This window comes from Xyrauchen texanus, chromosome 24 (assembly GCF_025860055.1).
Source record: "Xyrauchen texanus isolate HMW12.3.18 chromosome 24, RBS_HiC_50CHRs, whole genome shotgun sequence".
Taxonomy (NCBI): Eukaryota; Metazoa; Chordata; class Actinopteri; order Cypriniformes; family Catostomidae; genus Xyrauchen; species Xyrauchen texanus.
Window position 1 is genome coordinate 41227221 of NC_068299.1, and position 13763 is coordinate 41240983.

General features: G+C 39.7%; 1 protein-coding gene across 1 annotated transcript in view; it reads left to right on the forward strand.

Annotated features, from left to right (window-relative positions):
- The window catches only part of nvl (nuclear VCP like), a 48066-nt gene extending 34369 nt beyond the window's left edge, over window positions 1–13697 (forward strand). Inside the window, exon 23 of the mRNA XM_052089678.1 lies at window positions 13477–13697. Coding sequence (XP_051945638.1) covers window positions 13477–13521 — 45 coding nt within the window. The 3' untranslated portion in view covers window positions 13522–13697. The remainder of the gene's footprint in view (window positions 1–13476) is intronic.
- The last annotated feature ends 66 nt before the right edge of the window (window positions 13698–13763 follow it).

A 13763-nucleotide genomic window follows, 5' to 3' on the forward strand; every position in this document is an offset into this window, starting at 1 on the left:
GCCGGATCTCTGTGAGCTTGCTGAATTTACAGCTTATGGCCTTTTATGTCGAGCAGACTTGAGAAGAGCCCGTCTAGGAATTTTACTGTAGCTCGGCCTTCTTCATGCTCAGGAATTCCAACAATTCAGACTTTGTTTCGCCGGCTACAATTCTCAAGGTCTTCCAATTTTTCCAAATCTTCCTTGGTTGCTAGCGGATTAGCAGCTAATTCTCTCTCCGAAGACTCCAGATAATCAATCGGTCTCTCGACATCTGATCATCTTGTAACCAACTCATCCATAGAGAATTTCATCTCTATGGAAGTGATCGATCAACGTATTACAGCAAGATCCTCCAAGTCCGCTACGACTTTCGCCCAGCCTTGCCATCACATTCAACAATTCACTCCGGATTTCTTTCAGTTCACCATCCAAATTGAGTCCGGGACTTTCGGCCTGCTGCCGAGGGCAATCAGCTTGAGCACGTAAGTGTCTTTTAATATCTCCAGAGCCCGAGGGTTTTTAATTGATTGACATATTGTCTTCTACAAACCGTTAAGAATCAGAGCTCGCTACTCACTCGTCAGCTCCGTGTCACGTGACTCGTGGATTTTGGAGCTTAAAAATTTGGCACCCATTCACTTGCATTGTATGGACCTACGGAGTTGAAATATTCTTCTAAAAATCTTTATTTGTGTTCAGCAGAAGAAAGTAAGTCATACACATCTGGGATGCCGGGAGGGTGAGTAAATCATGAGAGGTCATGAGATAAATTTTTGGGTGAACTATCCCTTTTAAGCCAGCGTCACACTAGCCGACTCCAAACAACTTTATTTTATCCAAGGGTTACACACTTACTGTCTGTTTTACTAAGATCTTTTACTAAGATCTGTCTTCAATCGGAGGTATGACACATGCCTATATAGAATGGTGGAGGAGTTACAGACATAGAGATACTCTCTCCGATTCCCTGCCATGTGGAGCTTGCCAAAATAAAAGGAGTAGAATGTGTTTCATGCACACAGGCACAGATCTGGCCAAGGTTACAAAAAAATTTCTGCTGCCCTTAAAGTTCATAAGAGCACAGTGGCCTCCATAATCCTTAAATGGAAGACATTTGGGACGACCAGAACCCTTCCTAGAGCTGGCCGTCCGGCCAAACTGAGCTATCTGGGGAGAAGAGCCTTGGTGAGAGAGGTAAAGAAGAACCCAAAGATCACTGTGGCTGAGCTCCAGAGATGCAGTCGGGAGATGGGAGAAAGTTGTAGTAAGTCAACCATAACTGCAGCCATCCACCAGTCGGGGCTTTATGGCAGAGTGGCCCGACGGAAGCCTCTCCTCAGTGCAAGACACATGAAAGCCCGCATGGAGTTTGCTAAAATACACCTGAAGGACTCCCAAGATGGTGATAAATAAGATTCTCTGGTCTGATGAGACCAAGATAGAACTTTTTGGCCTTAATTCTAAGCGGTATGTGTGGAGAAAACCAGGCACTGCTCATCACCTGTCCAATACAGTCTCAACAGTGAAGCATGGTGGTGGCAGCATCATGCTGTGGGGGTGTTTTTCAGCTGCAGGGACAGGACAACTGATTGCAATCGAGGGAAAGATGAATGCGGCCAAGTACAGGGATATCCTGGACGAAAACCTTCTCCAGAGTGCTCTGGACCTCAGACTGGGTCGAAGGTTCACCTTCCAACAAGACAATGACCCTAAGCACACCTCTAAAATAACGAAGGAGTGGCTTCACGACTTAAACCCCATTGAGACCTGAAAATGGCTGTCCACCAACGTTTATCATCCAACCTGACAGAACTGGAGAGGATCTGCAAGGAGGAATGGCAGAGGATACCCAAATCCAGATGTGAAAAACTTGTTGCATCTTTCCCAAAAAGACTCATGGCTGTATTAGATCAAAAGGGTGCTTCTACTAAATACTGAACAAAGGGTCTGAATACGTAGGACCATGTGATATTTCAGTTTTTCTTTTTTAATAAATGTGCAAAAATGTCAACAATTCTGTGTTTTTCTGTCAATATGGGGTGCTGTGTGTACAATAATGAGGAAAAAAAATGAACTTAAATGATTTTAGCAAATGGCTGCAATATAACAGAGTGAAAAATGTAAAGGGGTCTGAATACTTTCCGTACCCGCAGTATACTTTGATAATAACTGAAAATAGGTGGAAATATAGAACGCAGCAAGGCGTTTAGTGAACCTGTTTAGAGGTACCCTATCTATCCATATCTAGATAGGATCTAAAGTTAATGTTGAAGGGAACGTTAGTGTTTCACAAAATGGTAAGTGTGGATAGCTAGATGCCAGATAGTTCCCAGCTTGTTTGTGTGGTACTGCAAGGGCCATCCACTACTCATCAGCCTCTACATTAATTCATTATATAGATGAAATGCAGGCTCAGAGAGGAAGCCAGTCAGGCCCTGGGACCCTTGGGGCTGGGAAAGCAGAGCAGGTGCAGCAGAATAAGGCCAGGTTAGGAAATCAAGTGTACATCAAATATAATATTATTACAGGAATATCTCTGAAATGTTTGATTCTGATTTGTCAGTTACAACATTATATGACCGATAATGATCGTCGTCAGCAAGGCTTTATAATGATGCGCATCCGGCCCTTCTTTCATGTCTCTTATCACACTTCAGATGGACGCGCTCTTGTTTTATTCAAACGCAGCTAGTGTCATCTTGCCTCTCATATATATATATGTATGTGTGTGTGTGTGTGTGTGTATGCACAAAACATCTTACAGCTACAAGAAATTGAGGAATTTAGAAAGAAACCATAACCTCTTTACTGTCTGCAACATCCTTCCTACTTTCTGTCTGTTCTCGTCCAACAACAGCCAATCACGAGAGATTCGAAGAGATGCAGCCAATCAGTACAGTATTTGGTCAGCAGCCAATAGCATTTGTTAACAAAAAAGGATTGGGTCCCACCCTGAGTGTCAAAACCGACTTGTGTGCAGAAAATAACTTGCGCGTGTGCAGAAAATAACTTGCGCGTGTGTACAGATCTGCGCGCGCGTGCGTGCAGAAAATAACTTGCGCGTGTGTGGGACTTGTTAATTTGTGTGCACAATCATATTTTTTGTGATTTGCAAGTTCTGCAGGTACGTGCAAGCTGTGTCATGGTGCTCACACTGTTGAAATTCACTTGCACGCTGTATTTTTGCGCTTGCGCTGTTTTGTCCAATATTAAACGCCATATACCACCTGTTTACTCCAGAGGGCAGTAAGTGAAATTTCAGATGTGTGAACAACACACAGTTTATACATTGAAGAAAACAACACAGATATGCGTTACTAAGGGATCTCAATATGTGTTTAAAGATTGAGTATTAAACTATATTTAACTTGACACAGTGACCTAAACATTTTATTTTTATGACGCAACACACCCGAGACGCTACACAAGCATGTCTGACGCAGGTCGTATGGTAGGGTGACCACCTGTCGCAGTCCTGAAATTGGAAGCTTTGTCCCGCGTCCCGCAAGTCTTAAGCAATGTTCCTCATTTAAATTTTGTCTGTATAATTTTTTTATCTTTATTATTGTTTCGGCATCATTTTATTTCATCGTACTTTAATTACAAAATCACTATTAAAAAAAGTTAATAAGAAAACACTGAACATGCGCAACGCAGCCTTTTTTTCTTGCCAGAGCTTGAAAACACTGGAAAACATTTTTTTGGGAGAGTTTTCTTGAGAAGAAAAATTGTCTTGGTTCGTATAATAAATAATTGGAGAAAATATATACATGGTTAAAACCAGTTACAGGTGACCCTAAAAAAGGACAGTGCAGGGTATGCCTCCAAAGTTTCACAGACAGCTCTGCTGAAGCAGTTCAGTGCCCCAAACATGACAGCTCTGAAATCTTTGGCTTTGAGCATTCCTGTCACCAACGCATTCGTGAAGAGGGTGTTTTCACTGATGACCGCTGCGTGGACAGAGACAAGGAACTGAGCATCTGTGGACCTTATCAAAAGTGAACTCCTGGTGAAAGTGAACACCTACACCTGCCAGGAGTTCTACAGTCATAATGAATGAGAAGGCCCTACTCGAAGCAGCCAGATCAGACAAAAATATTTTATTCAAGATGCACTAAATCCGGTAAGAACGCATTTAATCTTTCAAGTCTTTAATAATGGAATTGATGTGCTTATTTGGAAATGTGCTTTTTAACGATTAGATTATTATTTTCACTTCATTATATTTACATTGAGTAGGTCTGAGCTGTTAAAATGAGTTTGTATCGTAGACCTTATGCCAAACTGAGTGACGTTCACAGCGCCGTCATTAACATTTAACCTCACTGCAAAAATACATCTAATATAAAATCAATATTTATTCACCTAGTACAATTATAGTAAGTTATCTCTCCCTCGTGTCCCACATTGTTCCGCAAAATCAGGTCTGTTGACCTGCAACAGAGCAATAGCCAGGTGGTCACCCTATCGTATGGTCTTTACCTCACAAATATTTAATTACCGGTTAAGGAGGTGTCCTTTAAACTGTTACACCATTTTTACCCAGTCAGTCTTTATTTAAGAAACATGCTCCCTGAAATAGATCCACTTTGCTCCTTCTGTAATGGTGTAGATGAATCTGCCCCTCACTTTTTTTGGGAATGTGCCCACGCAGTAGTATTTTGGAGAATTTTTTTAATATATATTATTTTAAATACTCTTTGTACCTTCAAAGCATTGAAAAGCATTGCACTATGTAATGAATATAATGTCTTGGCATTATTGTAAAATATATCTGTAGTATTGTGTACCATGTATACCCCTGGCTTATAAATTGACAAGCTTAAACAAGCCCTCATAATAAACCTCCAACTGATTGCCAAATTCACTTGTGTAATGGATTGCTGTGAACTGTATGCCAATGATTGACTTATGATCAATAACATGGTAGTAAACAATACATTGTATTCAAAAGCCACTTTTATATTATTTTATCAATGATGAACTCTTCTGCTAGAATGTAATGCATTTTAATTATCTGAATATATGTTTTATTTTATATATATATATATATATATATATATATATATATATATATATATAATTTTTAATATTTAAAGATAACTATGTATAATTATTTCATCATTATATATTGAATTATTGTTATATGAGGGGCTTTCTCAGCAAATATTTGTATATGCGATTAATCACGATTAATTAATCGGGAAAAATTTAATTCGATTAAAAAATTTGATCAATTGACCGCCCTAAAATAAACATTTCACATTAAACAGTAATTTCATATCTACATCTGCCGCTATCAGTCTTGGGATTTTGTTAGTCAGAAAAACTTTCATTTAGAACATGACTTATTGGTCTAGTGGTCTAGTAAAATGCAATAAATGATGCTGGGAGACTAGAGTAGTGTAAACACAGACACTTATTGACAGTCCGTACCAGAGCACAGATGACTGAGATGGCACAGCTCACAAACACCCTTCTCCCATAGCATAACCTACCCATGGAACAGTTTATATAGGAAGGAAGCCGATGCGCCCCAATTAACAATCGGAAACACAGACACATTTATTTGACAGTCTGTGCTAGAGCACTGATGACCGAGATGGCACAGCTCACGAACACCCTTCTCCCATCGCATAACCCAGTCATGGAACAGTTTATATAGGAAGGAAGTCACATGACACCAGGTGAGGATCGGACGTAGTGACTCTCCTCAATCCTGGTGTGGAGGACAAATCTCAGTTGCCTCCGTGTCTGAGACAGTCAATCTGTGCATCTTATCACGTGGTATGTTGAGTGCATTACTGCGGAGGCTTCACGCTTTTCTCCGCGGCATCCACGCACAACTCACCACACGCCCCACCAAGAGCGAGAACCACATTATAGCAACCACGAGGAGGTTACCCCACGTGACTCTACCCTTCCTAGCAACCAGGCCAATTTGGTGGAGTCATTCAGCGTGCCCTGGATTCGAACTTGTGACTCCAGCGCTGGTAGTCAGCATCTTTAATCGCTGAGCTACCCAGGCCCCGCACTTTGCTAATTTGAATACATTTAATGACATAAACCAGAGCGATTGGATACATTCTATGCCATAACTGTCCTAGAAGGACAACATGTCAAAGAATTCAAAATCCTCGGGCTCTGGAGACATTAAATGACACTTATGTGCTCAAGCTGACACCCCCAATCAGGCCGCAAGCCTGAGCGTTAATTTGGTTGGGGAGATGCAGGAAATGCAGCGAGAGATGCTGAACATGTCGGCAATGCTGAGACTTGTCTGACTTGGAGGATCTTGCTGTGATATGTCGATCAATCACTGCCATGGAGGCAAAGTTCACTGATGTGGTTACAAGAGTGGAGGATGTTGAGAAATGGATCGATTATCTGGAGTAATTGGAGAGGGAATTATCTACTAATCCGCTAGCGACCAAGGTGGCTTTGGAGCATGTCTGGGTGAAGTTTGAGAACGTGGAGAACTGTAGCTGTCGGAATAACGTCCATATTATTGGATTCTCTGAGGGAGCAGAGGAACAGGATTTGGTGAAATTCCTAGATGGGCTCTTTCCGAATCTGCTCGACATAGCAGGCCATAAGCTGGAAATCGAGCGTGCTTACAGGGCCCCTGCTCAGCTGAGGGAGACAGACCCCAATCAATTCTGCCCAAATTTCTGAGATCATCATAAAGATCTTGTGTTACGCGAGACGTGGAGTAAAGGAATTTTCTTGTTCCCAGACTTTGCGAATTCAACGAGAGAAATGGGATCGATTCAAGAAATGCAAGAAACTCTTACATCAACGAAAGGTCACTTTTGCATTCATATTCCTGACCAAATTTAAAATAGATGCTAAGGATGGCCGTAAAGCATTCAAATGCCCACAACTAGCGATGTCCTTCATAAAGTCACCGGAGTGAGAAAGTCATCTTGTTGTATTAAACATCTACAATTCAAATGTCAAATGGAAGTGTCATTATTGTTTTAGCTGAAATTCAGGGGCAAAGTCTTATTTTGGCTAATATTTATGCACGTTGATGATCAGGGCTTTTGTATACATCTTAAAGGGATGTTGCAAACCGCTGGTACCCCTCATGATATAATATTGTGTGGATACTTAAATCTTTTGATGGACTCAGTCCTTGATCATAGTGAAGCAAAAGTGTGTATTTTACAGGATGCGTAAAAATCTTGGTCTTACATATATTTGGAGACTTCTGAACCCCTCTGTGAGGAACGATAAAATGTTTTCATCAGTCCATAATATTTACTCTAAAATAGATTTCTCTCTCTCTCTCTCTCTCTCTCTCTCTCATACATACACCTTAGCCAAATACATTTAAACTCCTTTTTTCACAATTCCTGACATTTAATTGTAGAAAACATTCCCTGTCATAGGTCAGTTAGGATCACTACTTTATTTTAAGAATGTGAAATATTTGAATAATAGTAGAGAGAATTATTCATTTCAGCTTTTATTTCTTTCATCACATTCCCAGTGGGTCAGAAGTTTACATACACTTAGTTAGTATTTGGTGTCATTGCCGAAGTATTTAACTTAGATCAAATTTTTAGGTTGCCTTCCACAAGCTTCTCACAATAAGGAATTTTGTCCCATTCCTCCAGACTGAACTGGTGTAACTGATTCAGGTTTGCAGACCTCCATGCTTGCACACGCTTTTTCAACTCTGCCCACAAATATTCTATCGGATTGAGGTCAGGGCTTTGTGATGGCCACTCCAATACCTTGACTTTGTTGTCCTTCAGCCGTTTTGCCTCAACTTTGGAGGTATGCCATTGTCCATTTGGAAGACTACTTTTTGACTGAGCTTTAACTTTCTGGCTGATGTCTTGAGATGTTGCTTCAATACATCATACTCATGATGGCATACTCATGATGCCATCCATGTTGTCAAGTGCACCAGTCCCTCCTGCAGCAAAGCACTCCCACAACATGATGCTGCCACCCCCATGCTTCACGGTTGGGATGGTGTTCTTTGGCTTGCAATCCTCACCCTTTTTCCTCCAGACATAATGATGATGGTCATTATGGTCAAACTGTTAATTTTGTTTTATCAGGCCAGAGGACATTTCTCCAAAAAGTAAAATCTTGGTCCCATGTGCACTTGCAAACTGTAGTCTGGCTTTTTATGGCAGTTTTGGAGCTGTGGCTTCTTCCTTGCCGAGCAGCCTTTCAGGTTATTTCGATGTATGACTCGAGGTCCTTTGCTGTTGTTCTGGGATTGATTTGCACTTTTCACACCAAACTAAGTTAATCTCTAGGAGACAGAATGCATCTCCTTCCTGAGCGGTATGGTGGCTGCGTGGTCCCATGGTGTTTATACTTGCGTACTATTGTTTGTACAGATGAACGTGGTACCTTCAGGTGTTTGGAAATTGCTCCCAAGGATGATCCAGACTGGTTGAGGTCCACAATTCTTTTTTTCTGAGGTATTGGCTGATTTCTTTAGATTTTCTCATGATGTCAAGCAAAGAGGCACAGAGTTTGAAGGTAGGCCTTAAAATACATCCACAGGTACACCTCCAATTCAGTACACCTCCTGTCAGAAGCTAATTGTCTAAAGGCTTGACATAATTTTCTGGAATTTTCCAAGCTGCTTAAAGGCACAGTTAACTTAGTATGTAAACTTCTGACCCACAGGAATGGTGATATAGTCAATTAAAAGTGAAACAATCTGTCTCTAAACAATTGTTGGAAAAATTACTTGTGTCACAAAGTAGATGTCCTAAACAACTTGCCAAAACTATAATTTGCTAAAATGAAATCTGTAGAGTGGATAAAAAATTTGTTTTAATGACTTAAATCTAAGTGTATGTACATTTCTGACTTCAATTGTACATATCAGTCTGGCTTCAGACCCTTGCAGAGCACTGAATCTGCATTGTTGAAGGTCACTAATGATATTTTTCTCTCCATGGATTCAGGTTCACCTGTTGTCATAGTTTTATTTGACCTCAGTGCCACGTTTGACACTATCGCCCATCATTTTCATCCTAAATTGCTTCAAAGATATTAAACATTGGCTGGCAAACAGTTTTTTACAATTAAACAAAAGCAAACCTCTAATCTTAGGTTCCTCCATGTCTTCCTTACCTGGCCTGGTTGCCCAGTTAGGTCCTCTGTCAAGGGTAGTTTTTTCCACCTGAGATCTATAGCTAAATTTAAACATTTTCTTTCCAGCATAGACCTTGAAATTGTCTTACAACAGTCTAAACTTGATGAAATTAGTAACACATTGTACACTGGTCTCCCACAAACTGCGTTATCTCACCTACAGCTGGTTCAAAACGTGGCATACCAGGCTGTAGATTTATGTCTACAAGGCACTGTCTGGTCTTGCGCCCCCAATTTATCAGTGACCTTCTCCTCCCTTATTCCCCCGCATGAGCACTCAGTTCTGATCAACTTCTTTTGAGGGTTCCTCGTTGTCGCTATAGATCTAAGGGCGATCGTGCCTTTTCTGTGGTAGGTCCTAAACTCCTTTCCATGTGAGGTCAGCTTCTTCATTAGCCATTTTTAAATCTTCTTTATTATTTTGAATAGGTCCTTGAATAGGCTGAAATAGGTAAATACATGATGCTGTATTTAAAGGTATTTATTTATTAGAGATGCACCGATTGCAATTTTCTTGGCCGATTTCGATTTCCGATCTTTTGCAAGTTGGAAATTTTCTTGGCCGATTTCGATTTTTTCCGAAGTGTGACCTGCCGATACCGATTTTTTCCGATTCAGATTTTATTTCTAAGAACTATTATTGACCTGATTTTCTTTCTAAGAACTATTATTGACCACATATACAAACAAAATTCAATTCAATTCAATTCAATTTTATTTGTATAGCGCCTTTCACAACACACATCGTTTCAAAGCAGCTTCACAGAACATCAGCATTAACAGACGACAAAAACTGCAACGTCCATAAAGTCGATTAATCATCATTGTGTAATTTAGACAAAATTTGATTTTAATGGTTTAAAAATAATTAAATGATAATTATATTAACTCTTTCCCTTCCAAACACGGAATTTTCCGGGTTTTATGAAAAAAAGCTTCCCGCCAAACACGGAATTTTCCTGGTATCCGTGTTTTAGGTGGAATACGGTAAGAAAGACCCGCACGCATGTTTTGAAAGAGTACGCAACTCTTTGATCTAAGAAACAGACTGCGATCATCTTAAACGTAAAGTGGAGTTTTGAGAATGTAGCTCAAAATGTAGATAGAAATGCCTTTTTCTCAGCTTTTTGTCCGAAATGTTGTTTTTGACAAAGCCTACCTTTAATGCCTTAATGGCATTAAAAATAACAAATGAAGATAAAATAAAATCGTTTTTTATTTGCCTAAAAGCAGAGGCTCAGATCTTTATTTTGATATATAGCATCTTCATATATTCATGGAATTAAATATTCTGCGGGCCATTAAAGTTTTGCGAAAATCGTCAAAAACCCTGGCGGTGGCTGGCAACTTTTTTTTTTTAAAACGCTGGCGGGGAAAGAGTTAATAACCCCAGTGAGCAAGCCGTAGGCGACTGTGGCAAGGAACACAAAACTCCATAAGATGTAGATTAATGGAGAAAAATAACCTACCTTTCTTCAATGCTAAATTTTATTTTCATAATAAAATAAATTATTAAATGGTGTTACAATTTCCCCCAACTGCACTAAGGTACAGGATCTTCTTTCACTTAAACAACTCTCAAAATAAAGTGCTCTGTGACTAGAAAGAGGTAGAAATAACAATTAACTGCAAATGAGTTGCTTTATATAACAAATGTCATTTTCCACTATTTTTATAAATGGACCTTTTTCTCTTTATTAGTCATCTAACAAAACAATTCCAAAGATCTGAAAAACTGAAATATCAGTTATCAAATATCAGTTGTAAAACTGAGCACTGCTTCGGGAACGGCTTGCATACCTGTCAACACTCCCGTTTTTCCCGGGAGTCTCCCGTTTTGTTATTTCTCCCCAAAAAACTCCCGTAATTTGTATGGCCCAAACCAGGTTATATGAATAATCACATCAATATATTATTCCAAGGTGGTCCAGTTGCCAGATCTTGAATGAAACGCATCCTACTCACACAATCGACACATCATACAAATTACAAATCATTTATGACCACAATCTGGTAACCTGCAACCCATTTGCGCTGTTGATATCAGCGCAGGCAGTAGATGTACAGTTATTATTGAACAGTTTGTTAAATCAAGCATCACTGGTAGATGGGAGGAGAAGAATCAGCTGGTGCTCCGGTGAAAAAAACTAAATGTGCATGTACATTTAACAACAGCTGTGTGGAAGAATTGAATTTCATATTCCGAAGCCATATCGACAATGCCCACGCCTTTTGCAATGTGTGTAGAACTGATTTTAATATCGGACACGGTGGGAAAAATTACGTTAAATCACAACGGCACAATTTGTATGTATTTAGCCTGCCTCTGCCATCCAGCACCCCCCTTCCCCTCTCCCGGATTTGTGTACCCAAATGTTGACAGATAACAGGCTGCGTGTGTGACATGGAACAAGATTAAACAACTCGGGCAGCGCGACGTCGGAAAGTACCTCCTACTCTGTATCGAGGAAATTTATCAGATTTCTGAAGCCTCTGTCCTCAACTATGGAGAACAGCTGGTCATCCAGGACCATGAATTCCATCATTTTCCTCATAATTGCTTTGGTATTTTCGCTGCTCATTCCAAGGAATGATAGGAGAGGCTGCTGACTTGTGACTGGCTCTGAGCTCTGGCTAGCTTTAGCCGCTTTCACTTTTTAGCTTCTTTTTTAAAATGGGCATTTTCAGCTGGGTGATGGTGTTTTAAATGTCTAATTAGGTTTGTTGATCCGAAGGTTATTGTGGTGGTTCCCCCGCGGTTTACTTTGGCCTTACAATTAGTGTTGTCTAAAGTACCGACTTCGGTACCAAGTCGGTACTGAAATTTAAAAAATATGACCCTTTGAGCGCTGTTGAGCGGAATCGTAATCACCTCTGATTGGCCATTGTGTTCACGCGCTCATCGGATATGTCTGTGATTGGCTACAATGATCAGCGCTTCAAAAACATGTTGTAAATATACATCAATGACGCTCTTCACCGAGCGCTTGCACAGATACACACGGGAGCGTTGGAAAGCAGGACCGGTCCGCTGATAGACGGCTGCTTGTGCTTTCAAAAGCTCCCACTCCCGGTTTTTAAAAACTTTCAAACACTTCCGTGTACTCTCATACGCTCCCGTGCGTTGATCATTGTAGCCAATAGGTCAAAAATGGCAAAAAAGAAAAATCTTTCTCTAGAATCTCATCAGTCAATCATTGTTTTGAGGAATGAAGAGAATACAATGCTTGAAATTGCCAGAAAAATTAATTTTATACCAAGGTGTACACTACAGTCTTAGAAGACAAAGGACAACTGACTCTAACAAGGACAGAAAGAGATATGGAAGGCCAGTTGTACAACTAAACAAGAATAAGTACATCAGAGTCTCTAGTTTGAGAAATGGACACCTCACATGCCCTCAGCTGACAGCTTCATTGAATTCTACCCACTCAACACCAGTTTCACGTACAACAGTAAAGAGATGACTCAGGGGTGCAGGCCTTATTGGAAGAATTGCAAAGAAAAAGCCACTTTTTAAACAGAAAAAGAAAAGGTTAGAGTGGGCAGAGAAACACAGATATTGGACAACAGATAATTGGAAGTTATCTGGACAAACTGACAGCTAGAATGCCAAGGATCTGCAAAGCGGTCATTGCTGCATGTGGAGGATTTTTTGATGAGAACTCTGTAGTTTAATAACTTCTGAACATTGTAATAGTAATTTTTCATGTTATTTATATCCTGACTATATATTGTGATCAGCTGAATGCCACTTTGGTGAATAAAAGTACCAATTTCTTTCCACAAGAGCAAAATCTGTACATTATTCCAAACGTTTTACCGCCAGTGTATATCTATATATTACTCTGTTATTGTATATTTATTTGTTTGATCTGTAAACCACTTTGGTTCAACTTCTGTTTGTTTTTTTTAAATGTGCTCAATAAATAAAGGTTGACTTCATGACTTGAAAGACCCCAAATTTGGTTCAGTTATACTGTAGTTCAGTGTCTTCTATCTTCTATCTAACAACTTTCATCCAAAGGGTTCTATGGGCTTCCATGGCCATATAAGCAGAATAATAAGAAAATGAATATACAATAGGTCCCTATACACCTTAGGTGTTTGGCCCCAAGGGAGTTTCACACCCATGGTTTAAATGTTTTGGGTTTTATTTATTTTTTCATTTGTCAAAACGAAGGACACTATTTAGAATTATCTGTCAATGTTTTAAAAATCTGATAAAGGACAGGAAATTTTCAGTTAATGCAGCTGAGATTCACCATGTTACAGGCAAAATAAACACCACAGTGAGTTTTTCCCAAGTCATGAAGCTCTGGTGTTTCTAATTTATTTCTGGTTCTTTTGTCATCCTTGCAGGACCAACTGATGTACGAAAAACTGAAAGATTCCCTCACAAGATAACGACGTCACTAATTCATGAGATTACAACAAACAATAATGAAAAGAAAATGAATATCTACTTTTGTTCAAACGTTTTCTTTATGGTGATGATAAAATACTGTTGCATCTTTTTCTCCAAGCACACATTTCAAGTGTCCATTGTGTTGCTGGATCTGTGTGTGTATAGGCAATGCGAAAAAGTATATAAAGGATGTTGCAGAAGTAAAGTTGACAACATGCAAAGTGTTATAAATATCTGCATA